The sequence below is a fragment of the Nannobrachium achirus genome (genome assembly GCF_963921795.1).
Source record: "Nannobrachium achirus genome assembly, chromosome: 2".
In the NCBI taxonomy this organism is placed as follows: Eukaryota; Metazoa; Chordata; class Actinopteri; order Myctophiformes; family Myctophidae; genus Nannobrachium; species Nannobrachium achirus.
The window spans coordinates 19366055-19393663 of NC_137811.1; the positions used below are offsets into that span (position 1 = coordinate 19366055).

At 42.8% G+C, this 27609-nt stretch overlaps 1 protein-coding gene across 1 annotated transcript; it reads right to left on the reverse strand.

Annotated features, from left to right (window-relative positions):
• Positions 1–3567: 3567 nt before the first annotated feature.
• On the reverse strand, positions 3568–15936 carry cyp21a2 (cytochrome P450, family 21, subfamily A, polypeptide 2; the record flags this gene model as incomplete). Its single annotated transcript, XM_080740343.1, has 11 exons — positions 3568–3815; positions 5283–5386; positions 6438–6604; positions 7771–7884; positions 9841–9927; positions 10562–10672; positions 11772–11867; positions 12182–12336; positions 12791–12880; positions 13872–14072; positions 15741–15936. The coding sequence occupies 11 exons, from the start codon at positions 15934–15936 to the stop codon at positions 3568–3570; spliced, it is 1569 nt and encodes a 522-aa protein (XP_080596469.1).
• Between the last annotated feature and the right edge of the window lie 11673 nt (positions 15937–27609).

The following is a 27609-nucleotide window of genomic DNA, read 5'->3' on the forward strand; positions in this document are numbered from 1 at the left end:
CACAGAACATTAACAGTGATACACACTGACTGTCACATAGTCTTGTCTAAATTTGTTGTGTATATTTTCTACAGGTTTGTGTCAAGACTCCAAGACAGTAGGAGCGAGATCATTTAGCGACCTACAACTGGGTTGCAACCCAGTCGGTAGTTTTCACCGACTGGGTCGCTAAAACTACCGACTGGGTTGCTAAAACTAGCGACCCTGTCGGTAGATTTAGCGACCCAGTCGGTAGATTTAGTGACCCAGTCGGTGATTTAGCAACCCAGTCGGTAGATTTAGCGACCCAGTCGGTAGTTTTAGCGACCCAGTCGGTGAAAACTACCGACTGGGTTGCAACCCAGTTGTAGGTCGCTAAATGATCTCGCCCTCTCTCCTCCAAGATGTGGACCATGGTGAGAGTGTCAGCTGTTCTGTTGGTTCTGTTCTCTTCATACAGTATGTACAGTATGGCACAACTGGCTCCGTTGAGTGCCTCCTGCGTATCATTGATATAGTAAAATTGATCATAAAAATATTAACCTATAATTGTGCAGAACCTTGTACTGTAAAAGGCTTGAGGGCTTGTTTGTTAAAGATGTGTTTTAATTCTAACACCTTGGTTTTTACTCCTCAACCCTCCAGTTCCTGCCACTCGACTCCTTTCAACTACTGTCCCTCAACTCCAAGAAACTACTGTCAGTCAACAGTCTCCAATTCCTGCCCCTCAACCCCCTCCATCTTTAACTTCTCAGCTTATTTGTGGTCAGAGTCTAATCCAGATTGGCCTGCGACTGACCGGTCTACAATCCTCTGGTTTAAATGGATCCTCGACCCGCAGTGCACATCTTTCACAGAGCGTGATGGAACAGTGTGGTACCAAGTGGAACGTCAGGCTGACGCCTGTGGGAACAAATTGACGGTGAGGATTTGGCTAACAATGATGATGTTGCCCACAGTACATTATAGAATACTAATAAAACCAACCAGGGATTTAAAGGTAGGGTAAGTGATTTCATTTAATTCAAATAATAACAAAATGGGTCTACGTTCTGATAGTACTAGTTACTATAGAGTGTTTGGTCCATATTTGGACTTCAGCCTTAACCCCTGTGAGGAGAAAAAAAGCTGTTTCAGTTGCTCCACCAAAACTGTTGGGTGACAGGTTTTCCTCCAATCAGGATAGAGTGGGGCCTTCCTCCAATCATGGTCGAGTGGGGGAGGGCCTTAAGCGAACCAAGGCACGCCCCACTTGATCATGAGTGGAGGAAGGCCCCCGCCTGTCACCTAAATGAAAACTGAAACTTAAGTGAAATCACTTAACCTACCTTAACTTTGTTACTAGGCTTAATTGTGGTGGATATTGGCACTTGGTGCATTGTCCGCTCGGCTAGATCTGACCATGTCTTCTTTCAGACCAACAACACCCAAGCCATCTACTCCCAACAGATGGGTTTATTGCGACCATAGGTCGCACTTACTATCAAAACCTGCACAAACTGTGAGTGAGTCCGTCAGTCAGTCAGTCAGTCAGTCTGTCTGTCCGTCTGTCTGTCACACCTCACACGTCACACTATTGCCCTGCTCATATCTCCACAACTGTTGCCCCGATCCATGCCAAATTTTGCACACACACTCCTTGCCTGCCAAACTACAACCTGCCAAACTAGGACCCCCCGAGCTCCAGGGACCCCCAGGTCCCTGGGGGACCCCCAGATGTAAAAAATGACCAAATGCGCAAAAATGACCAAATGACCACCCCAACGGGGCTGCTCACGGGGAATTCCCGGGGACCACCGACTCCTGGTGCTCCAGAACGGATGCCAAAGTGGTGGCGCCCCCAGTGGAGGACCCCCTCCACTGCAGCTCACATAAAATGCCGTAACTCGGGCTAGGAGCGTCCGGGAGAGCCGGGGCCGGTACCTATTCGTCCGCCAAGGCAACGCGGAGACCCCACCCCTCATTTCTCACATGGCCCTCTTCTAGCGCCACCATGAGGCCGATTCTTGCAAAACACATTTTTGGACACTGCTCCTACATATTTTGCCCTAAAATCACGCACATCGGTACACAGTATGTCTACACATTACCCACACAACTAGGAACCAATGGCAGTTACAGCCCTCTTTGTGTATACATGTGACCTACGGTCGCTTATCTCCCGATTAGGGAGTCTTACTGGTCTATAACCTGTCTTTCAGACCACAGACAGCCTTGCCATCTACTCCAATAGAATAGTCTTCTCTGCAAATGTCTCGCTTCCTGAGAGTTTTCCCTTCGTCTGTGTCTATCCCTTGGACACAGAGACCAGCCGAGGTGTGGCTAATAGATCAAACCCTCAGTAAGTAACATGTTTTCAAATTTCTAGTTACAGTGAAAACACAGTTAATTTACACAGGTATCTACTTTAATATGTATAGCCTATTGTGCAGATGGACTCACTGTACTAAATTGTGATGTGAGAGTGTGGTCTAGTGCAGGGGTTCCCAAACTTTTTGGGCTCAGGGCACCCATATAAATATGACTTTCATGGTCTTTGCTTAGATTATTATTGCCAGCTTGCTTTTACATTAAGTTATATAAGTGTTGTTGTTGTTGCTGCTCTCTTTTTGAAGTGGTGAAAGCCGCTTCCAAGGAGTGGCTTTGTGTGTATCGTGTGTCCCAGTCTGAGGATTGGTCAAGCTTCACATGACAATTTGGCCCTCCAGATAAAATCATTCATTCATTCAGAATTCATAAAAATACAGAACTAAAGCACATAGAAAGAAAAGTAACCAACAGACTAGGCCTACTATAATAAAATGGTCAAACACTGGCCAAATTGTCATTTATTACCTACTCTTTTCTTTTTTTTTTTGCGAACTCAAAGCGCTTTACAATGGTCCATTCATTCATACATTGGGAGGAAGCAGCAAACAGTCAACGCCAACATCCTCAATTCCCACATTCACACACCAATGGTGGCAAGTGGCAAGCTAACACCATTGGACTCAACGCAGGCAGGGTTCAGTGTCTTGCCCAAGGACACTTCAGGAACCGGGATTTGAACCGCCTACCCAGGGATCATTGGCCAACCTCCTGAGCCACAGCCGCCCCTAAGCTCATGAGCTTTTGTTTGGCTATTTTCACAATATTTATCTGTTGAACCGAGTCTAACTAAATGTAATACCTCAAGTACTACAACTTGAGACGAGACAAATTGATCAGGGGGGGCAATTTATATATCACAAGAATATAAAAACAATAGCCTATGTATCAGTGTAAAAAAACTACTACTAAAGAAAAGGGAAGTGGTTGATTAGGACCAGGACATGCTACTGCTACTGTATTAACTTAAAGGCCTGTCCATACTGTCTCCGACCACCAAACTTTTAGTCAGAAAGGTCCGGTTCAACTGCAAAATGACCTCACTCGCATCTTCTGAAAAGCATTAGCCTGAATTAGAGTTCGGAAAGCTGCACGTCGGAAAGTCGGAACTCCTCCGACGAAAAGTTCGGTGGTCGAAGACAGTATGGACAGGCCTTTATGTTAGGACATAGGAGCTAGTGCATAAGACAATCAAAATACAGCCCTGAATAAAACGTTCGGTTAAGCGGCAGGTCTTGGGCGTGCTATGACGTCATAAGGGTTGATCTTGAGCACCACGCTGGCTACTCCTCTCAGGTCTGGCAGGGAGGCGTGGCTGTCTGGAGGAAGGAACTGGAAGTCTCTCAGCAGGTAGGCAGTGAACAGGAACACCTCCACCTTGGCCACGGACTCCCCCAGGCACAGCCTGGCACCTCCTCCGAAAGGCAGCAGAGCACGAGTGGAGCCTCCCCCGCCCTCCAGGAAACGCTCTGAAAGACGAGAGAGAGAGAGAGTGGCTGCTGTTAGCTTTATGTCTGGCTGTAGGAGAAGGACTCCATTTGTTAGGAGGGATGAGGTAAATCCATGCCTAAGCTCTTTATTAAAAAAAAAAAAATCTTTTATATAAAAAAATATATATTTTTAAAGCGGTGAAAACCGCTTCCTATGAGTGGCTTTGTGTGTATCACGCGCATATATGGTCATTTTAGTCCAGAATGAACAGGCTTTTTCAAAAACAGAATGTCCGTTTAATTACCATATATGGTGATCTCAGTCCAGAATGAACAGGGTTTTTCAAAAACACAATGTATGTCACCTCATGTCCATATATGGTCAATCCAGGCCAGAATGAACAGGTTTTTCCTGTCCCGTACGTGCAAAATATCAGTCCAGAATGAATAGGCTTTTTCAAAAAGCAAAATGTGTGTCCCATGTCCATATATGGTCATTTCAGTTCAGAATGAATAGGCTTTATCTGTCCTGTACGTCCAGAATATGTGTGCGGTGTCTCTCCCGGTCAGATGAATGGATACTTTGAGGATTGGTCAAGCTTCACATGATAATTTGGCCTTCAGGTTTTATCTGTCTTGTACATGCAATAGGTCTCACCTATTGCAGCAATGACAAATAGCCGCATAAGAGCAAAAGCAAAGGCACAATAAGAATATACAGATGCTAACAGAATGGTAAAAAGGAGCATTAAGGCAGACAAGAGTAAATACATTGAAAATCTAGCAGAAGTTGAAAAATTTAGTAGGCCACAAAGATAACAGAAACTGAAATAATTATAGAGGGATGCAGTTGACAAACAACTAAGAGACCAGCAAGCAGGACTTTTTATATATTTTTTTAAAACCTATTATACCGGCTGTCATACCGGCTCTCCAGACAATTCTATACTAAGATTCACCGCTTCACTTCGAACCGAGGTTTGATTTTTATATATATATATATATATATATATATATATATATATATATATATATATATGTATATGTATATCTATATGTGTGTGTGTGTGTGTGTGTGTGTGTGTGTGTGTGTGTGTGTGTGTGTGTGTGTGTGTGTGTGTGTGTGTGTGTGTGTGTGTGCGCGCGCTCGTGCGAGCGAACACCGGCCCACAGAGAAGAGAGACATCACACACATGATTGGCCCACTGGCTTGTCTATCATCTGAATACCGGTCTAGTAGCCCAATCACTGTGGCCCAGAAGTCCCACACAAACACATAGCAGCTGATACAAGCCCACAACGCGCCGCTGCCTCAACACGTTGTGGGCTTGTAGATCTTGTAGTTCTGTTCACGCCGATTGTGGTAGGCCAGTCTGGGATCTAGGACGCCAGGGCCGAATTTATGTTCAGACTACATGGTCCTATACTGGTTTGAAGTGGTATGGGTCCAGAATTTAGTTTCCTACCTGGTTTGAAGTGGTATGGGTCCAGACTTTAATTTCCTACCTGGTTTGAAGTGGTATGGGTCGGTCCAGACTGCAGGGTCGTGGTGGGCTCCGAACAGGTTGGGAATGATCACTGTGTTCTTAGGGATGAAGTAGCCTGCAATGCTAGACACATACAAGGCACACAGATTCGATCAGTGGTTCTCCACGTTGGGGTCCACGGGTGCTTGAGGGGGTTCTATGGGGTCCCCGGCTAAATGATTAATAATAGCTTAAATTTATATAGCTTATTTCATGAACCCAAGGACACTTTACATAAAAAACAAAACAATGAACAACCAGCAAACAAATAACCAAATAAAGTTTATTCCACAGTTTGGGGGACAGAGGTTCTGGGGTTTTGTGCAACTTTTGGTACTTTAAGTATAATAACACTTTTTTCTACTTGTAAGAGTATTTCTACATTGTGGTATTGATAGGTTTTCTTAAAGGAGTTCAGACCAAAACACATATAGGGTTAAATCTGCCTTTTATCATACCCTTCATACCTGCTTTAGTTGATTTTTTTCATAGCTGCCCCTGTTGCTAGATTTCGGCTGCCCCTGTTGCTAGATTTCGCGGGCCCTCTCATAACTAACAGAGTATATAGTCTCTATTCTAGTGCGGTTATTTCTTTAGCTTCAAAGTTAGTATTTTTATTTATTGGATTGGAACGTCCTGAGACCAACCAAACCGCTGTTTTGACCTCACAGGCACCCTTACTTGTCAAACAGACGAGAAGATCCTATGCTCCTCTCCTCCCTTTCTAGGCTCTCCTCTCCCTGCTCTGGTGCAGAGCAGAAGCCATTTGACAAGTAAGTGTGAGGTCAAAACAGCGGTTTGGTTGGTCTCAGGACGTTGTGTAAACACAATCCAATAAAGAAAATACTAACTTTGAAGCTAAAGAAATAACCGCACTAGAATAAAGACTATCTACTCTGATAGTTATGAGAGGACCCGCGAAATCTAGCAACAGGGGCAGCCGAAATCTAGCAACAGGGGCAGCTATGAAAAAAATCAACTAAAGCAGGTATGAAGGGGTATGATAAAAGACAGATTTAACCCTATATGTGTTTTGGTCTGAACGACTCCTTTAAGTATACTGTGTATATACTCAAACGACACACTGTGGAAAACCACTGGCCCTGGATATGTGTAGCCTACTGTCAGCACCGACCTGCTGTCTCTGATGGCTCTGTGGGGAACGGCCAGCGGAGCCACGGGTCTCAGTCTGAGCACCTCGCTGATCACAGAGCCCAGGACGGGGAGGCGGTGCCGGTCGTTGTACGTGGGGTAGCGTCCCTCCAGCACCGAGCACATCTCCTCATACACCATGCACTGGAGCTAGAGGTAAGACATTACACCAGGGGTCTTCAACGTTTTTGGGCCAATGACCCCTTAACAGAGAGAGATGAAGCAGGGACTCCCACTACATATTGTATAAATGCGTTATGCAGATTTTCATCGACTTGTTTGACAGCACTGTCATCAGTCTATGTTGGATTCGTGTTAATGTTTTTTTAGAAAAGAGTAGAAAAGAGTGCTAGGGGTGACGTGGAGTCGGAGGTGAGTGCTAGGGGGATCTTAATATCATCTTTTTACTTTTCAGTATTCAAATAAAAAAATAGCAAACATAGCAGATCTGCAGAAATGTGCCGCTGTGTTACATTTGCATGCTTTCATGTGGAGTTGTAGTATGATTGCAAAAAAGTTAAAAAGAAATTTGAGAAAAGAGGTTTCTGCCGGACAGCAACAATATCCATTTTGGTCAGAATGTATTGAGAGGATAGCCCCTTGAGATGCAGCATCTCATTTTAGAGGGGGTCCTACACACATACTGTAAGTGAACATTATATACAGTACAAAAACATGAGTAAAACATTACATACAGTACAAACACACAACAGTACACGATAATGGTCTCCGTAGGAGATCCGTGGTTTCCCGTGGCTTGTGATTGGCTGAACCTGAGGTAGGGAGCGCTCTGCTGTATTCACTTGGACCGTGCGGACGTGCCGAAAGTCGGGGGGGCGAAGATTTACTATTCTGGCCCCCTGATTTACAACTTCTAACGGCGCTGAGTCGGCCCGTTGCGACCTTCGCAACGCTCAACATGGCTATTCACTCACTACCGCTCGCTCGCCGGTGTCTCACGTGGCTCAAGGTCGCCTGAGGCGGCGCGCCTCCGTCGTCATCACCGAAAACAAGCGCTCCTTTCCCTGTGTACAGCACAGTTAGCTTGCTCACTGCATCTCCCACCCACACCCCCAGGCCTCAACTCATTTTAAACAAAAAAGAATGGAGAATACAGTACTTTGACTTGAATCAAAGTTAGATATCAAGTAAATACAATCAATATTAAAAGCATGAACAGGTGGTTTCGAGACGTGAATACAAGGAAGGCCAAGAGAGGTAATAGATCTGAGTGAAAGAGGGAGATTGTTCCAGTCAGATGGAGCTTTTGTAGTGGAATGACCTGCTCCAGCTGTACACACCGTACAGTACTGTACCTCTGGTCTGTGCAGTAGGAAGGCAACAGTCCAGTTCAGCCAGGCGGCAACTGTCTCCGTCCCTCCGATGATGAGGTCCACTGTGGCCATGTGGACATGACTGTCTGTCAGCACCTACCCAAGGACAAGATGGATTCATTATGACTGTCTGTCAGCACCTACCCAAGGACAACATGGATTCATTATGTCTGTCTGTCTGTCTGTCTGTCTGTCTGTCTGTCTGTCTGTCTGTCTGTCTGTCTGTCTGTCTGTCTGTCTGTCTGTCTGTCTGTCTGTCTGTCTGTCTGTCTGTCTGTCTGAACCTACCCAAGGACAACATGGATTCATTATGACTGCCTGTCTGTCTGTCTGTCTGTCTGTCTGTCTGCCTGCCTGTCTGTCTGTCTGTCTGTCTGTCTGTCTGTCTGTCTGTCTGTCTGTCTGTCTGTCTGTCTGTCTGTCTGTCTGTCTGTCTGTCTGTCTGAACCTACCCATGGACAACATGGTTTCATTATGACTGTCTGTATGTCAGTCTGAACCTACCCATGGACAACATGGATTCATTATGACTGTCATGTCTGTACCAAGGTAAGGACAATATGAATTCATTATCCTATTCAATATTGTGTTATTAATGAAGTTGTGTGAACACAGTAGTCTACATGGCTGTGGGCAATTCAGAATTTGTGGATTGAGTCCAGTTTATATGAATACATTTAATCTTGAAATTTGATTAATTAGCAAACAGGTGGCTTAAATTAAGCTGACGTGAAGTGGGGGTAATTCACTTAAAGCTGTACTGTGGAAGCTGCTCAACTAGTGGTCAGTAGTGGTATTGCTTTTTTCGTCTGGAGTCGCCACGGACCACCGGAACGGGGGTCCGCGGACCACCGCGGCCGCCGCGAGCACCTCCGCCTCGCCGATACGCATCCGTAGAGCAGGATTGAGGGAGTAGCAGGCAAGATTCCTTCACCAATGTAAACACAGTTGCTGAGGGAAGCTACTTCCTTTAGAGACAGCAAGACTCGCTGTGATTGGCCGGTGGTGTATGATCCACGCTGTGATTGGCTTGTAGTGTATCATGTGGGAGATGACATAATTTTGCCGGGAAATACAGCCCCTGTCACAGCTATGTAGAAAACATATAAAGAAAAGGCTTTTGGGGCTGAAATTAACGGAGTGGGGGTTCTAAAACTTTAGCGATTTAATAGTTAGGACAATTTTAAGATAATGTTTTATAAAAAAAGTTACATAGTATAACTTTAAATTAAACAGTTTATTAAATATGTATACATCAGCACCTTGAAAAAGAGGCAAAGCAACATTTTTGATTAAAATCGTAACGTGTCATAATGCTGTCTTTAATCCCAAGCTAATGATTAATTAGTATGTTGACCTCGTGGCTGAAGGTCAGCAGTGAATCACTGTCATATACCCACCACTCCATGTGTCGCGTCTGCTGATTGGTCAGTGGCTTCATGTGTCAAGTCTGCCGATTGTTCGGTGGCCAGCAGCAGAGATCCTATGATGGCATCTTGGCATGTCTTGCGTCGTGACTGTGACAACAAAACCGTCGATTAATGCAGTATGACAAACAGAACACTATCAGGCTTTAGCTAGCAGTTAATCCATTTAGACCTGGAATTATTTTATACTTTAGCTATTGAAAAATAGCAGATCTACAAGCTCACAGCGTGGCACTGAGTGCCGTGCTGTGAGCTTGTAGATCTGCAGTCACAGCGCGGCACTGAGTATTTTTATAAAGTCGTGAAATAGTGGGCAAATCTTTGAATATACACATTTGTAACTCAAATTTTGCTTCTGGGGGTCCCTGGAACTAAATATTTTGAGGGGGTCTGTGACCAAATACATATCAGTTTGGGAGTCCTTCACATGAAAAGGTTTGAGCACCACTGACATAGAAACAAGATTTAGAAGACATTAATTTATAGAATCGGTTCAATCGGGTCAAAAGACCACCACTCTGGATGGATGGTCCGTCCGTCCGTCCGTCCGTCTATCTTGAGTTACTAATATGGTCATTGACCCCTCTTCAAATCATTCCATATTTTCCCATTTGTTGTTACAAACCTTGTAGTCATTTAGCTGGGCTCGTATCATGTCATCTCTCCGGGCCACCTCTTGAAGGAGCCGGGAAAATGGCGGATTGGGCAGTTTCTTTACGAGAAGAGAACATCACATCAAAAGGTTGAAGCATCAAGTTGAACCCTGGCATCACCTATTCTGGGCATAACAGTCACATAGCAGATCTAAGTGAGCTTATTAGAGATTCGTTGTAGAGGGGGGGAAAGAGGGGGCTCAAGCCATGAGGGTTAGAGCCCTGGGGGACCCAGATTAATGATTAAAGAGGTGGTGCCATAGTTTTGTACTTTTTCTGTTTTGAATGTGTCTATGGAGTTAACATTAATCTAAGAGACCACCGGGTGGGGTTATAATGTGCTAATCTGCCTTCCCTGTGTATTTTTGGTTTCCTCCTGAAAGCTGAAAGCCTCTGAGTCAAAAGGCCTGATCGAAAAACACTGATTTAATGACATCATAAAATCATCCCCTCCCCTTTTAACATTGTGGGTGTGGCTAATTTCAGCTGGGTCACCACCCATGCTAACAACCAGGAATGGGTGTGGCCACATAAACACTTTCTGTTGACTTTTTGGGGGGAAAAATCTTCCTCCTAGTATAATCATAATACCTGAACATCGTGTTTTAGGGTGGAAAAAAATCATGGTACCCCATCTTTAATGGAGTTTAAGTGGTTAATGTGTTAGATGTGGTGTGTGGCGAGTGCACTGACCCGGAGCAGAGGGAAGGAGTCCAGAGCAGAGATCCAGGACGAGCCCCACAGAGCCACGATCTGGTTCAGACAGCCATGCAAACTCTGCAGCTCCTCAGAGGTCTTCTCATACTGCAGTAAACACATTACACATTAAAGGGCCTACACCATGCTTTTAAAACTATATTTTTTGTATAAATATATGCTCAAAATTGAGTCTTAGACAGGTTTTAACCCTCAACAAACACTCTGACCATTCCTTTGTTTGTTCTAGCTCTACTATAATGAGGCTCTCCAGCTGCAATACCAAAAACGGCCTCTGTTTGCTCAGTGGCGCATCTAGTGGGGTTTTTCCAAAGAAAAAAAAATTTTTTTGAAAAAAAATTTTTTTTGAAAAAAAAAAAAATATATATATATTTTATTTTTATTTTTTTTTAAACAGAAACGTGTGTGACGTCACACGCGTCAATTCTCAGAACAGCACTGTTCTGAGAGCTTCTCATCTCTGTCTTCCCAAAACCAGAGAAAGACACACTTGTCAGAAATAGGACTTTGTGAGGATAGAAGGTGCCAGTGGGACACCAAAAAAAGGTTTTAAAATAGAAAAAGTGAAAATTCATGGTGTAGGTCCTTTAAACACTGTCCAATACACATTACATACAGAGTACACACAGGACAACACATTACACACTGCAGGCACATGCACACATAGACATCAAAGGGGGCTTGAGCCCCTGCCATTTTATTGGTCTTCAAAAAGTGCCCTCTCCAGACCGTGAATGTGGTTTTTACTATGGTGAAAGAAATGCAAACTCCCTCTTTCCATGCCATACCTGAAGGCAGCATTCCAGAGAATTGCCTTCCAAACTCCTGAACTTTAATGCAGCATCTAATGTTGAAAGAATTACCCTCTCTGTGAAGAAACTGACTTGAATTTTCTTAGTTCAGTGTGGTATCAAGCATCGAAAATAACCGACCTCCAAACTCACTTGTGAGCTTGGAGGTCTGCTATTTTTCGATATTTTCACCAAAATGCCCTTTTGGAAAATTCAGCCTGGTTCAGACACACTGTACAATGCACAGGATTATACATTACACAACATGATACAGTCTACTAATGTCACTGCCAGTGTCATGTCACCACTAATGTCAACTACTGCTTGTTCTACAGGCATGTATTCTATTTCTGGTCTGTCATATCCCCCACAGGCCGACAGTTATAGTTACTCACTTCTTTTTGGAAGACCAGAGTGGTGATCACATTGCTGGCCGCCACAGTGAAGTCCTCTGAGAGATCCACAGCACTGCCCTGATAGTCCATCAAAACCTGAAGGGTGAGAGAGAGCAACGATGGAATGGACTTGTTAAAATGGTGGTTCTTTCTTTGTCGTGTTGAAAATTTGTAATCATTTGACCCTATTTTTCCAGCCTAGTGCCAACACAATAGAAGAATTGAGTTTAGTTTGTTAGAGGTTTAACCTTAATGACCTGTGGACACAAGTGACAGGTCTTCAAGTGACCACAGCAAGGAGTCAAAGTGAATTTGAAAGTGATCACTGGGTGCTTTAGGCAAAATGTTTTTTTTAGTTTATGTTTTGTTCATCATAACATGACCTATAACAGGCACTCCTTATAGGCTACCTGTCGCAGGTGCAGAGCCTGCCTCTCGATCACACCGTGCAGAGACCTCTGGGAGCAACGCTGCAAGGCCCCGTGGACCAGCCTGCGATGGGCCCTCCACTCCTCCGTGTAGTCCCCCAGAGAGATGGAGCGGCCTCCCCACGATACCAGGTCTCCTGATGAACAACACACACAGATTATCAACCCTAGCCATCCACTCCTCTGTGTAGTCCTCCAGAGAGATGGAGGACCCCCCGCCCAGTGTGTGTTACTATTGGACTGGTCTCCCCCGCCCCCCAGGACAACGCACGGAACCAAAGGTGAATGAAACAGGCGAGTAAGTATGTTGTACAGTATGTTTTATATAGCACTTCTCATGGAGAGATCTCACAAAGTGCTTAGATGATTTTTTATTTAGGATATGTGCACAACAAAACGGAAGTGGGGAGGAGGTTTCACATCCGCTTTATCGCTTCTCATGCCAGATACTGATTAGAACTTCCGTCTCCCAGACTGCAAATTGTGAGAGTCAACAGTCTGGCCACGCGAGACTATACAGTGACCCCAACACCGGAGCTAAACATTCAAGAAGGAATTTGAGATTGTTCCTGTTTTCTTATTTATTTTTACCTGTGTATGAAATAGGTCTCCCAGCAAAGTCTGACCATTTCTTCACCAACGCTTCTCTTATGACATCACTACTGTTTAGCACCACCATGGCTATAGGACGAAAAAGACACGAGACGATTACATCATGGAAAACTAATACATACATACATATACATTTGGGGGTCCCGCGTGCGGGAGGGGATCGAGTCGGAGTCGAGACCAAGACCAACGGGGGTCGAGACCAAATCAAGACTGAGGCCCGATAACACATAGAAAACTATGGATTTTCTTACTAAGCCATTTACCCACATCATCTAGTAATCCATCAATTAAAAGCACCAGATAGCTCCATTATAATGTTAATGCGAATGGACTCCTCATAATATGGGTTTACAGTTATTTATTTGCATTGTCTTGACTATTGACTCGAGTGGGGGAAGAGTCCCGAGTCCCTTAGTCCGAGACGGAGTCGAGCAGGGACGTGCTGCCATTGGGAAAAGGGGGACAACTCCCGAACGGCCGGTTCATTCCCGGACGGCCCAGGCCGGCCATTAGGAAAAAATACAAAATGAAATGTCGGCCTTCGTTCCATTTTGGGGGCTGGGCGGCCAACAAAGTAAATCGTCACTGTCGGGCAGAAACCTTGTATCTCCAAGTTTCAAATTTGTACATTCTTTCGTAAAGCAAAGCCCTGCTTCATCATACAAGGCTGTCGCACAAAAGTAGTGAAAACAGCAGATCTACAAGCACACAACGCCTTGCGGTGTTTTGTATTTATCATTTTTAAAATGATAAATACAAAACAAACAGTTATGGACAACAAAATATAACTCATGTAATTGGCCCACTGGCTTGTCACTTGTCAGGATCTGAAATGGCAAATCTTTGAGTAGCAGCAGCGCTATAGAGAGAGATCTCTCTCTATAGCTCGCAATGAGGGCCTCCAACTCTTTTTCCCGGGCTGAATCAGGGGATTCGAGACCAAGTAAAATCATGGGCGAGACGAGACAGAGTCAATGAAAATTTGGAGTCTTGACTCGAGACGAGTCATTGCCTCGAGTACTACAACACTACACTGTGATGTAATGGATCGATCATTTACTGGTGCTGCCACACTTGAGGCGGTAGATGCTGCCGTAGCGCTGTGCCAGGCTGGTCAGGTGGATGGGCAGGTGGTCGTGTGCCAGCTCCTTCATGTTGCCCAGCAGGAAGAGGCTGGGCGGGCCGGGCAGCCGAGGAGAGGAGGGGGAGGAGAGGGAGAGAGGGAGAAACCCATAGAGATAGTGTTGTAGTCTAGATGTCACTGCAGAGAGAGGACGTGAAGAAGACCACGGTAGAGAGGGAATGTTCACTATTCACGGTGGTGGGAACTGGGAAGGTACTCACATTTTATACTTAAGTAAAAGTATCGATACTGCAATGTAGAAATACTCTTTTACAAGTAAAAGTCCGGAATTCAAGTAAAAGTACAAAAGTATTGGTATCAAAATAGCCTATACTTGAAGCAGTACAAAAGCAGAAAGTACTCATTGTGCCGAATGTTCCGTTTCAAGTTTTCAAATGAATGTCTTTTGAAAATAGCAGATCTACAAGTTTGTGAGCTTCTAGAGCTTGTAGATCGGTTATTTTCAAATGGCCAAAATGTATGCGGTGCTGAAGTTGTTAACATAGGTTTTGTAATAATGATGTAAATCTACAAAGTAACTAGTAACTCAAGTTTTTTTTTAGTTACTAGTAGCAGATATGCTATTTCTTTCTCTTTTTTTTTCTTCTTTTTTTTACTGCCAAATAAATCATATAGGGAATATAAGATAAACAAGTGAAATTGCACTGATGAAACAAAATAATCTTTGGAATTAATTGGAACTGAGCACTTAAAGGGGAACTCCACCACTTTTCAACCTATGTTCATATAATTGGTCCTCACTCAAAAATAGCTTTTCTTTTTTTTTTTTCTTTTTTTTTCTCAGAGGAGGGCTGTGGGCTGGTCAGAAACCCATAGTCTTGTGACATCATCGATTACCAATCCAGCTTATAGAAACTGCAGGCTTCCTATTCCTGAAAAGTTGCAATTTTAAAGTGGAAGCCATTGTTCTCGCGATATTAAAAATCTAAATATTTTTTTCAAAAATATTGATTAATTTTTTTTTTTGGAAAATGATGATGTCACAAGACGATGGATTCTGAACTTCCCACAGCTCTCCTAGGAGACTTGGACTGAGTAGAAAAAAATTGTGATATTTTATCATGAACATTAGTGAGGACCTATTATATGAAGACAGGTTGAAAAGTGGTGAACTACTCCTTTAAGTATTAACTTTTTAACAAATGGTTTGTTTTTTTAACCAAAGAAATCTATGGATGCGGTTTAATATGGTGAAAGTAGTAAAACGTAGTCTGGTGAAAAGACCCGCAGGGGTCCTTGAGGGAGTTCAAGGGGCTCCCCAGCTAAATGATAGTTAGGAACAAAATGGACCCTTATGGGTATGTGACTTAGAGAGTGTACACATGGAACCAAATGGACCTGTTAAATTGATATACTGCATGTCAAACTGGGGGCCCTTGAACTTAAAATGGTTTAAAATCACTGCCTACTAGAGCTGTAAAATGTTCTCTTATGGGGGTCCCTGGCAAATATGGTCCTTGACATTAAAAGGTTTGAGAACCACTGGTCTAGAGGACAAAATTGTAACATTGAAATGTTATAGTCTATGGGGCTGTTAAGTCTGACATCATTTTGTAGGCAGAGGAGAACTTTTGGGGCCAAAAGGCCCCAGCGCCCTTTAATCTTTTTACTATTTACTAATTTTTCTTCTCTTTGTTGTTGAAAGGAAAGTGGTAGAATTATACTTTAGTCGCTATTTTTGTCTCGGATCTGTTGAAATAGCGAGGGACAGATATTGATAATAAATCTGCTTGGAGATCTGACTACAAAATGATGTCACGGCTTAAAAGCCCCATAGTGAGTTACCGTTTGACAGGCTTCCATGTTGGTGCTCTCCTCCCCGCATGGACGAGTCTCTCTGTCTGGACGTGTAGTTCAGTACGACCCACAGCAACACAGCCAGAACCAGCGCTCCCACTGTGACCGCTGACACCTCCATTCCGGACGTCCACACTTCCAACGCTTTCATCATCATCAACATCATCATGATCATCATCATCATCATGCTCTGCTCTTTTATATCCCTCCTCCACTCCACCTCCCATGCAGGGACGTGCAGGGAATGTTAGAGAGGCAGGGGCTGACATTTCTAAAAGGGCCTGTTGGTGAAAATATTGAAAATAGCAGACCTCCAAGCTCACAACGCGTCGCATTGGAGGTCTGCAATTTTTGGTGCTTGATACCACACTGAACTTTGCATAATTGATTCAATACTAGATGTGGCGTACGGCATGGATTTCTACACAGAGAGGGCAATTCTTTCAACATAAAATGCAGCATTCAAGTTCAGGAGAGTTTGGACAAGGCAATTCTCTTGAATGCTGCCTTCGGATATGGCATGGAAAAGAGGGCATTTGCTTTTCTTTCACAATAGTAAAATCTGCGTTCATGGTCTGGAGAGAGGGCACTTTTTACAGACGGATAAAGGGACAGGGGCTCAAGCCCCCTTTGATGTCTATGTGTGCTCCCATGCCTCTCCTCCTCCAAACCGGCCTGCCCTTTGCAGGGGTGGAAAGTGCATAACTCAACTACTGTTACTTGAGTACAATTTTGAGGTATTTTTTTTTTACCTTGCTGGAGTATTTCCAATTTTCAGTACTTTTACTTCTACTCTGCTACATCTCAGGGGCAAATATTGTACTTTTACCATTTGAAAACTTCAGTTGCTAGTTAGTTACTTTGTGGATTTTGATTATTATTGCAAAACATACTTTACCTACTTCAGCATTTCAGACTTTTTGAAAATAGCCGATCTACAAGCTTACAATGTGTCACAGTGCGACCCATTGGGCTTGTAGATCTGCTATTGTTATACATTTTATACTTTTGAAAACCTGTGAAATGGGACTTTCGGCATAATGAGTATGTTCTACTTTTAGTACTTTGGCATTGGCAGAATCAGCCCTTGTGGAATAAAAGTGGTGTGACCGTGCCCTAATAGAGTGTTTTTACTTTGCAGTATTGATACTTTTACTTAATGTAAGTAAAGAAACTGAATACTTTTTCCATTGCTGGCCCTTTGTGATTGTTTGTCTTTCGCCTGATTCAAGGAGGGCTAAATATTGTTGCAGGCCAGTGAGCAGGGGGTCAAGGCAATGTACTGTACATCCTCACACACCATGATGTGATAAAACAGCTAGGAGCAAGGTTGATATAAGTTCATATGAATAGCAATCAATCTAGTGGTTTTGTTTCTCTTCATTGTTGAAAGAAAACAAAGTAACAAATCAAGGTTACGACTAATACACTGCACGCAGAAACAGTCTTGATACGGTGCGTGTGATAAGAGCCACTGGGCCTTGGCTGGCTGGCTTCATTGATTATCAGTGAATGATAAAAGGAAGGAAGGAAGGAAAAAGGTTTGCTTTCCAAGAAAGATGGATGTGTATTACTAGCAACTGTCCATCATCTTTGGTTCCTTCTTTATTTCTAGTCACATTTTGTCACAGATGTTGTGTTGTTGCTGTGTTCTGAAAAAAGAAAAAATACGAGACATCACCTTTCCTCCTTTTGTATGTCATTATGTTTAAAGGTTGTTTAAAAGGATTTCCGCATGTTTTTTTTTTTGTTTTTTTTATTGTTAGAGGGAACTGTGGAGATTAAATGCCAGAACTGTTATAGGCCTACTCTATTTATTTACTGCATGGATTTGAGCCTGTACTTCAAGCTTGGCTAATGCCCTCTTGTTATTGTTGTAGTGTCTTGTATCTATGTTTCTAGCAGTCGGGCTGTTAAGTATGACATCATTTTGTAGGCAGAGGAGAATTTCTGCCCCCAGTTTCCGTGAATCTTTTTACTATTTTTACTATTTACAAATTTTTCTTCTCTTTGTTGTTGAAAGGAAAGTGTTAGAATTATACTTTAGTCGTTATTTTTGTCTCGGATCTGTTGAAATAGCGAGGGACAGAAAATGTTCTGGGGGCAGAGTTCTCCTCTGCCTACAAAATGATGTCACGGCTTAAAAGCCCCCAACCCACAAGTATGATATATCATTGGTTCTCAAACATTTTGCCCCCTTTTTAGTGTGCATTAGATCAGGCCATAGACCCTCATAACTCGTAAGAGTGTACAAATGTTTACGTCTCAGAATTAAGTAAGGGTCCATTTGCTAACTAACTGATCCTAATTATTTAACTGGGACCCCCTGGACCCTCCTCATATCAAGGACTCTTGGCGGTTCCCAGACCCCACTTCGAGAACCACTGTGATAAATTCATATGGACTTATATGGAAAATGTATACTTAGTCGTACGACTGCGTGCTCGCCGAGCATAATGTGTTTTACGTTGTCTGCCTACAAAATAATAATAATAAAAATAACTTGAATTTATATAGCGCCTTTCAAAAACCCAAGGACGCTTAACAAAACTGCCTGAATAATGTCTCTTCAGTGCGGACATGGCGAATTGCCATGGGGAGAGAGCTCCAGAGGGTTGGGGCTGCCACACTGAAAGCTCTATTGCCAAGGAAGGGATGGTGAGGAGCCCCAGGGAAGCAGATATCTAGTTCCGCTCCGGGGAGTAGTCCTTGAGGAGGTCTGACAGGTACTGTGGGGCCAGGTACAAAAGAGCACAAAAAACACAGTCAGAGATAAAAACATAGTTAAAAGAAAATCACACCCAGTGTTAAGTGAAAGGTGCTATTTATGAGATAATTTCATTAACTCATTCACTGTCAACTAAGCATATTTAACCAAACTACTACTAAACACTGACAGCTATAGCTTTAATTTTTCCTTACCTTTTCAAGTTGTCACACGAACTGTGTTCGTTTTTCGATCGACCCCGCTTTATCTGCTTCTGTGGGGAAAAAAAGGGGGAAAAAAACAACGATGATATAAAGGAACAGCATGTCAATATTGGAGATAGTTGAATGAAAGTAGTTGCATTCACTGAGAGGCAACATTATCCAAAAATAGACAAACTCACAATGCATTGCGACACGTTGTAAGCTTGTATAACTGCTATTTTCACCACTTTTGCAGCAACAACATGCTGTCGGGAACATATCGTACTGTGTACAGGTTTTCAGGAGTATGATAAAATATTTCTATTTCTATGTATTATTTGTGGTGGTATGACATACAGTAAGTGCAGTAAGTGAAGTGTGAAGTGAAGTGCTTTTGGAGAGTAGAAGGGAACTGATGGTATTTGATCAGCTGATCAAACAAACAGTGAATGGGAGTCACTGGTACGACTCCCTCACTGAAGTAGAATTCAGCCTCAGTTATACTGGGTTGTGTACGTGTTCACATACTGCACACACCAGTTGTTTCTAGATCTGTTGATATTTGATTGCTTTTGTTCTCAAACTAGAGTATATGGTGATGTATCAGTTCTATCATATATCTGCTGCTATTTTAATTGCCTTGTGCATGTTCAAGTACAAGTACTGCCAGACAAATTGTTGTAAGTTTCTAAGTGATATTGCATTAATTGTACATGACATTAATTAGGTTATTGTTTATTCCCCCAAATCATGAGGGCTGATTTGACCTTTGATAACAAATAAATTAAATGACTCATGTGAACCACAAAGGTTAATGCACTTAGGATGTTCTTGTGTTTAACGTACATGGGCCAGACATGTCCGTCAAACAGACCGGGCGGGTGTGGCACCGTCTAGTTTCTTGAGCACCTCCTCTTTTTGCATTCTTCGTATGGAATGGAAATGAAATAATGTTGGTTCAGCACGTCGATCAAAGGTGTAAAGCAGGAAACCTTCCACAATCAGGATGTGAGTCTCCTCCTCCTTCTTGTGCTCAGACGCCGAAAGGATGTCGGTATCCAAGGTGTTATTAACACTGTGTAGCTATTTGATAATATAATAAATAAGCATATGTAATAAAATATGTATTGTGATATGTACTGTAATGTTTAAAATAACAATGAACGCATTCACAGAGACTAGTTGTGAGCTTGTAGATCGGCTATTTTTGATGAAGATGCCGTACTGTAGGCTGAAAAGGATTGTAGCCTACCAAGTACAGTGCATCTTACAGTAGGTCCGTTTTACTACGTAAGTATAAGTGGTTAAACTGAAGTGATATTGATAAATTCCAAATATTATCAAAGTATTCTGAGGCACCCCTGCGTCACGGCACCCACTTTGAGAAGCCCTCCTGTGGGGTAGCAAAAACCTGACTCTTACATTTTAAATTGCAACCACTGATTGACATGGTGATACAAACAGGAGCGACACAAGGAATTAACAATAAGCAATTTTAATGACAGAGAAAAATGGAGAAAGGTAGATAATGAATGTAGAGATCAGCAACAGAGATGGTGAACTCATAATCACATGCACAACTTTCATGGCTGTAGTTTAGTTTTTAATTTAGTTGGCATTATGTATACTTGCATAGCCCCAAACAAAAATCAAGGTATTTATTTTTGTTCTCTTTTTTCTAAAATGCTTGATTAGAATTTTCCCTTCAGGCCTCCCCTTACTGTATGTAGAACTTTCACTATATATTTTGCCTCCTGGCAGAGATATGCACTCACTCTACTGACCGCACTACTGGCTTACTTAATATACCGTAAGTTAAAGCTGAACTGTGTAACCTTTCTTTAATGAATAAATTGTATTAATTGATACAGGATCTGACGTGAATTTTGAATTTTTGTCAAGATTACATGTATCCCCAGAACAAAAAACGATATCAGCACAGGAAACCAGGTTCAAACCCGGGGTAGAAGAGGAAAGTTACATAGTGCAGCTTTAGGTTTATTTATGAAGCACATTTCATACAACAGCAATAGACTCGATGTGCATCAAAATAAACTAGACTTATAGTAGCCATTGTACAAGTCAAAATGAATGCACTAATCATGTGCACAGCAGAAGCTCAACACTCACAGAACAGCTGAAGTTTCAGATTCAGATTCCTTTATTTGCCATTGTGTAATACACATAGGAATTTGCTTTGGCATACCACATGAGTGCATTCAGTTCACTTCTCTTTTTTCCACATAATATAAAACCGTGCAATAAATATGATATAAAGTGCAGTATTGTTCATTTGTGCAACACAGACATACATGTTACTGGCGTCACAGGGGAAGAAGGGAAGCCAGAGTCAGTGAGCAGCCTGGCGGAGGGGGAAAAAACTTAAATTGTGGCACGCTGTCGTGGCCTTCAGCAGCCGCATCCTTCTCCCAGAGGGGAGCAGGGTGAGGAGGCCGTGGCCAGGGTGGGAGGGGTCGGCCATGATCTTTCTTGCCCTCCTCAGTGCCCTGGAGTCGTGCAGGGACTTGAGGGAGGGCAGGGGACGGCCAATCACCCTCTCCGCAGAGCGCATCACCCGCTGCAGCTTGACGAGATCTTTTGCAGCTGCAGCGGGGAACCAGGTGATGATGGAGTGCGTGAGGATGGACTCAATGATGGCCGTATAGAACCGGGTGACATCACTATGTCATCATGGTCACAACATGCTGTACATGATGTGACCATGACAGCTTCATCTCGTGGCCACTGCAAATGTCCAACCAGATCCAAAGCTCTGGGACAGCTCTTGTTTCTTGTGACCCTGGCAGTAAGTGAACCATACCAGGTGACATCTCCTCTTATGTAAGGATCCATTCAAACTTGGAATCATTATTCTACAGTATCATGACTGTCTCAGAAATGTTTTAATGAAATGTTAAACCCATTCAGGCCTGGAACACATTTTAGTGTATGGGAGGGGCTTACAGTACATGTACAGTATGTAGCAACATATTTGTTTTTGTAGGTTAATTTTGTAGGTTGATTTAGGCCTAACTATAGGTTAGGCCTAAACCACATGAACTCTAGCATCCCTATTTTTGGGGCCAACATTCAGTGAAAAGAGCAGATCTACGAGCTGCATTGTGTAGACATTCATGTTACTGAGAGTGTCTGTGTTAGAAAATTCTAGTGATTTCAAATTCTTCTTATGTATCTGTTCAAGTGCAGTGTGTGTGTGTGTGTGTGTGTGTGTGTGTGTGTGTGTGTGTGTGTGTGTGTGTGTGTGTGTGTGTGTGTGTGTGTGTGTGTGTGTGTGTGTGTGTGTGTGTGTGTGTAAGCATGCACATGTGATCCAATGGTACAGTATAACAGGTGATGCAGTTGGCCCTAATATAAGTTATATGCATATTTTAAAGTAATAATGAGTATTGGATTAGGATCAGGTCAAATTCTGTATTGATGAAGGTGTTTCTATTTTATTTTAGGGTCAAATTAAAATCATAAGGTGATAACAAACCTTGAAATGCCTCCCATCTGCTAGGACAGTAGTTCTCAAATGTTTTAATTTCATCGACCCCCATAACAAGTAAACCAAATGGACCCATAAATGCATTCACACCCACTCTTTTCAGCACCAGGACATCTTATCTTGTACCACATGTTGAAACTCTCAGATGGTCCTTGACTTTATTTAGTGTCCAGCTTGTTCATTAACTTTCCACTGGGTAAAACCAATGTCGGTTTATCAGGTTTGTGAGTATATAAGGAAGGAAGAATTTGCCCAACATCCCGAGTGACTCTGTTTCAGAATGAAGGGCTGTGGGGCTGTGCTAGTTTTACTGTTCTGCCTGTCTGAGGCTGGGGCTCAGGGAGAGAGTGGACGGGTCAAGGAGATAGAGAGCCATGGTGAACCTGCAGGTACCCTCTTACAACCAGACCTTTGGGCTGAGCTCAAAGCAGTGAGAGACATGGTTCATAGCCTGGGAGCCACCGTGGTAGAACAGAGGGAGAAGCTGAAGAACATGGAGGCCAGGGTGGCAGCCAGCGAGGGAGAAGCCAAGGAGCAGAGGAACTTGGTGACCGATCTTCGGGTGGAGCTGAGTGTCACCAAGAACGAGATGGAAGGAATGGCAGAAGAAAATGCAGGTTAGGATGGTTAAGAGCAAATATTCTTGTTATGCAAAATATGATTTAAAATTGGATCTTAGTCCAGCCTGAAATGTATGTTTAACTTAAGCTACATTTATCTGTGATATCTTTCAGAAATGGGTTAGGGTTAGGGTTAGGCATTTGTGTCTCCATTCGGAATCAATGGGTGTACATTTATATTATTATAATATTTTTTTTTTTTTTTTTTGTCTTGGGAATGCGACACAAAAACAAAAATATTATTGAACTCAAGTCTCCATAGCGTGAGTAATCAATAGAAAAAAAGTCATTTTGGGGGTGAACTACTTCTTTAAAGTATAAGTAAAAGTAAGAGTACATTTCCTATTTTCCACATCAATGAATTACTGTAAGTCTTTCATAATTAATTTATAGAACCTTGTAACTCTTATATCTGGCCTTGGAAATGTTCTCAAGTAGGAGTAATACGTGTTTTAGTTAGTTAGTTAGTTAGTTAGTTAGTTAGTTAGTTTATTTGATCAACTCATACATTTATACAGGTCATACATTCACATAATCATTGTTACAGGTGATCAAAAGGATTGGCAGAAGCTGAAAGCTTGTGAATGCCTATCCTACGTATTCATGAAATTAAGACATTGATTAGTTATAAGAGTGTTCAGATTTTTTTTTTCATCATTTTCTCTGTGATCTTTTTCAGAAATGGCTGTGAAATTGAGTGCTAGTGAAAGCAAGGTGTTGGACTTAAAGAAGGAAAGTGAAGGTAATTTGAACAGCAGGGAGAAGCATGCAGTGTTGAAAAATGTTACAAAATGTTTTGATCATGTCATTTATTACATATTTGATCCATTTAATCCACAAGGGAAAGTTTATCCACTCAAATAGTATTTATGATTGTCTTATAGTAATATTATTAATCTTGTGTTGATTCAGCCCATGTTGCTCAGCTGTTGTAAAATATGATTTAAAAACAGAGCTTGAAGGAGTTGTAAAGGTCCAGGCTGAAATGTGTTTAGAATGTTTAACATACATTTCTCTGCGATGTGTTTCAGAAATGGCTGCGAAATTGAGTGCCATTTCGACCAGACTGGGTGTCAGTGAGGGCCAGGTGTTGGACTTGAAGAAGGAAAGTGAAGGTAATTTGAACAGTGGGAGCATGGGTAGAAGCAGGCAGTGGTGAAAAATGACTTACTTTAGTGTTACTTCAGTTGAACTAAGCAAATAGATACTGTTTTGATAATGTAATTTATTGTATAGTTGATCCATATAACAATTAGGATAAACCTTCCCATGTGGTTATTAACCACATGGGAAGGGTTATCCTCTCAAACGATACTGCAGGAGTATTTATGATTGACTAATACTAATATTGTGTTGATTTCAGCCCATGTTGCTCAGCTGTCTACCACAAACACACAACTGACTGCAACTGAGAGCCAAGTAGAGGAACTGATGAGTAAGTAAACAGTATTTTCTAAAATGAAGACAGAATACTGAAAAATGTATTAAAAATTCATAGAAGACATATAGACATATTTCTCAGAGAGCGGCAACCATAACTGCGGTGTCAAGCGACACCGCTTCACACAGCGACACCGCAGCTACACGGCAGCGCTCTGGATAAAAGTCTATATATTTGAAACTACAAATCTACGTGAATTTAAAATCAGTGCCAATAGTTAAACAGAACCGTAGCACCCCAATTCTCTGTCAAACATAACAGATCTACAAGTTCACAACGTGCCTCAATGTGACTTGTTGTGAGCTTGCAGATCTGCTATTTTTGGCAAAGAGATTTGGTGTAGACTAGAGGGTATTAGTATAGCAAACGGGTGGACTGGGCATCAGGCATACCGGGCATAGTTACAGATAGTTACAGTAATTTTTGGGCTGGGCAGCCACTAAGTGGAGAGGGCAATTCCCTCAGTAGCACCGGCTCACAGAGCTGAGATACATCACATGATTAGCCCACTGGCTTGTCTATCATCTGAATACTGGCCTAGTAGCCCAATCACAGGCTACTGTGGCCCAGGAGTCCCACCCAAACATTTTACAGCATACAAGCCCCACAACACACCACTGCCTCGATGCATTGTAGGCTTGTAGATCTTCTATGTTCGGTTCGCGCTGGTTGTGGTGGGCCGGTCTGGGCCAAGATGCCAGGGCCGAATTTATATCCCAGTCCGGCCCTTATAGCAAACCTTGTATAGAGCACTGGGAGGCGGGAGCATAGACATATAAAGGTAGACGCCTCCCCCTGGCTCTGGGCATTGGTAAAAGAGGACTGGCAAGCTTCCGGAATTCTGAAGGACGGATGCTCGGTAGGCCAATCAGATGCGGGACTCCCGTTTTCCCACTGCAGGGGGCAGAGTGCCCTCCACAGTTCCACAATTAGGCACTTCCGCCAGTCCTGTTTTACCAGTCGCACCAATGAACTGCAGCGGCGGATGAGGTATCTAGCTTTTTATATCTGTGACTGGGAGACTCCAGGCAACAGTATAGTGGTTATTATGTCACTCTCACAGTATATTATTACACTTAGCTGGTCTGAAGCAAAGCAATGACTTTACCTTCATATACACTTTTAAAATGAGGGTCTGACCAATTAATTTACTGTAGATGAGTACCTGACCTAGGTCGGTACTAGGTAGGTAGGCAGGCAGGCAGGCAGATCAGCAAGCTCACAATGTGTCACATTGCAACACATCGTGAGCTTGTAGATCTGTAATTAAAATATATATATATATATATATATATGTCACGGTTTGATAGAGAAACAGTACGGTCGAGAAACGGAGCACTCGTCGTGCGGCACGGGGCGGAACAAGCGGTCGCCACAACAACGTCCTCCAGGCGGAGCCGCTCGATTGTCCACGACATTGCAAGCGGCGCGAAGGCCAGCGGACCGCGGCCGGCGGAGCGCCGCGCGAGTTACGAAGCCGTGGTGAATGCAATCGTTATATTTATATTTAGCTCATAGTAAGCTAATGGCTAAACACTGCCGAGCTAGGCTAGTAAATAAAGAAAGAGAGTCGCAAACGAGTGACGTCAGCGCCTTCACTAGTGAATGGCTGTCGTCGCCATCTGGTGGTGATTGGTGTGTGGTGAACGACAAAACAAGCGCTCTTACAATGAACGCACTGAGTTACCCAAACGTACTGTAACATATATATATATATATATATATATATATATATATATATATATATATATATATATATATATATAAATATTTTGAATATTTTTTTAACATTAACACAAATCTTGTGTGGCGGTCCCTGGCACCACATATTTTCAGATGGGGCTCTGCGACTGTGGACAAATTAATTAATCTGTGGGTCCTTGATATGAAAAAAATGCGAACCACTGGTTTAAAAAATATTAGAAAGCAAGCCCAATAAACAACAACACTTTAGACCCAAATTGCTTATTATAAGCAGATATGGCAACACAGGTTCACCCCAGAGACCAACATCATTGAGTTTCCTGTTTACCACTTCTCTCATTTACAATGAGAGAGCTAATGTGAACACAGCTTCTGAACTATTATTTTTCGCCATGGTCACTGAACTAAATATTGGACCTGATTATCACAAGCCACATAATATTAACAAAATTGTCATACTAAAGTGGCTTTTTTCAGCAACACAACAAAGGAGAAAATCAACTTTATTATTGCCCTTTATCTGTCCCAGCAACACACTCTCATGGGATCTATAGCACCAGTAAACAGGATGTGCGGCGAGATTTTCCGTCAAAGCCGGTGCCCACTTAGGAGACTATTTGTAGGATTTGTGTACAATGTCGCACTCCAGTGGATCCAATGAGGTTGAGCTATCTTCATAAATTAAATATCTTTGGCCAAATTGACCATAGTACACAGTATCACTTCAAAAGAGGCTGCTCAACAGCGCCACTTGAAGGTTGGTCACCTGCTTGGTTTGAGGCTGTACTGATACAGGCACATAGACATATGGACATATGGACAGAAATACACACAAGTCAGTTGTTGGAGCGGCTGACACCGCTCAGAAACAGGACAAGACTGGACAAGGACAACAAGAACACGTCACATTGTCAGTCAGTCACGACACATTGAAAGTTCAATTCAAGTTTAAAGTTGTACCATGTAACTTTTTTTATAAAACAAATCTTAAAATTGTCCTAACTGTTAAATCGCTAAAGTTTTAGAACACCCACTCCGTTATTTTCAGCTTCTGAAGCCTTCTCTTTATATGTTTTCTTCTTAGCAGTGACAGGGGCGGGATTTCGCGCCAAAATGACGAAATCTGCATCATCTGTATACGTTGTGTATACGTTGCCCAATCACATCGCCGATCATGCACACATGGTACACTACCGGCCAATCACAGCTTATCTGCTCTGGTCTCCAGGAAGCGCCTCCGCTTGGCTACAGTGTTTACCATGGTGAAGGATTTTAACCTCTTAATCCACAAATCCTGGCCAGAAAATTACGTTCTACCATGCGTTCTACCCCTCCACGGATTACTATCGGTCGCGGTGGTTTGCGGCGCCGCTCCGGTGGTCCGCGGCCGTCGTCCGCGACGACTCCGGCCGAAAAACCGCAGAAAAAAGCAATACCGCTACTGACCACTAGTTGAGCAACTTACACAGTATAGCTTTAATATTTTTTCAAGGTAGGGATACTGTAGGCTATACGGTGTGTGTATTGGCTCTCGCCAACAAGCCTGGCTCTTTGGCTTACTGGTTAGCGCACAATGCATGCCTGGGATTTCGGGGTCCCGGGTTCGCCTTCCAGCCATGGCTACAATACAATGATCTTTATACTAGTCTTCCTATAATGATAGTTGAGAGAATG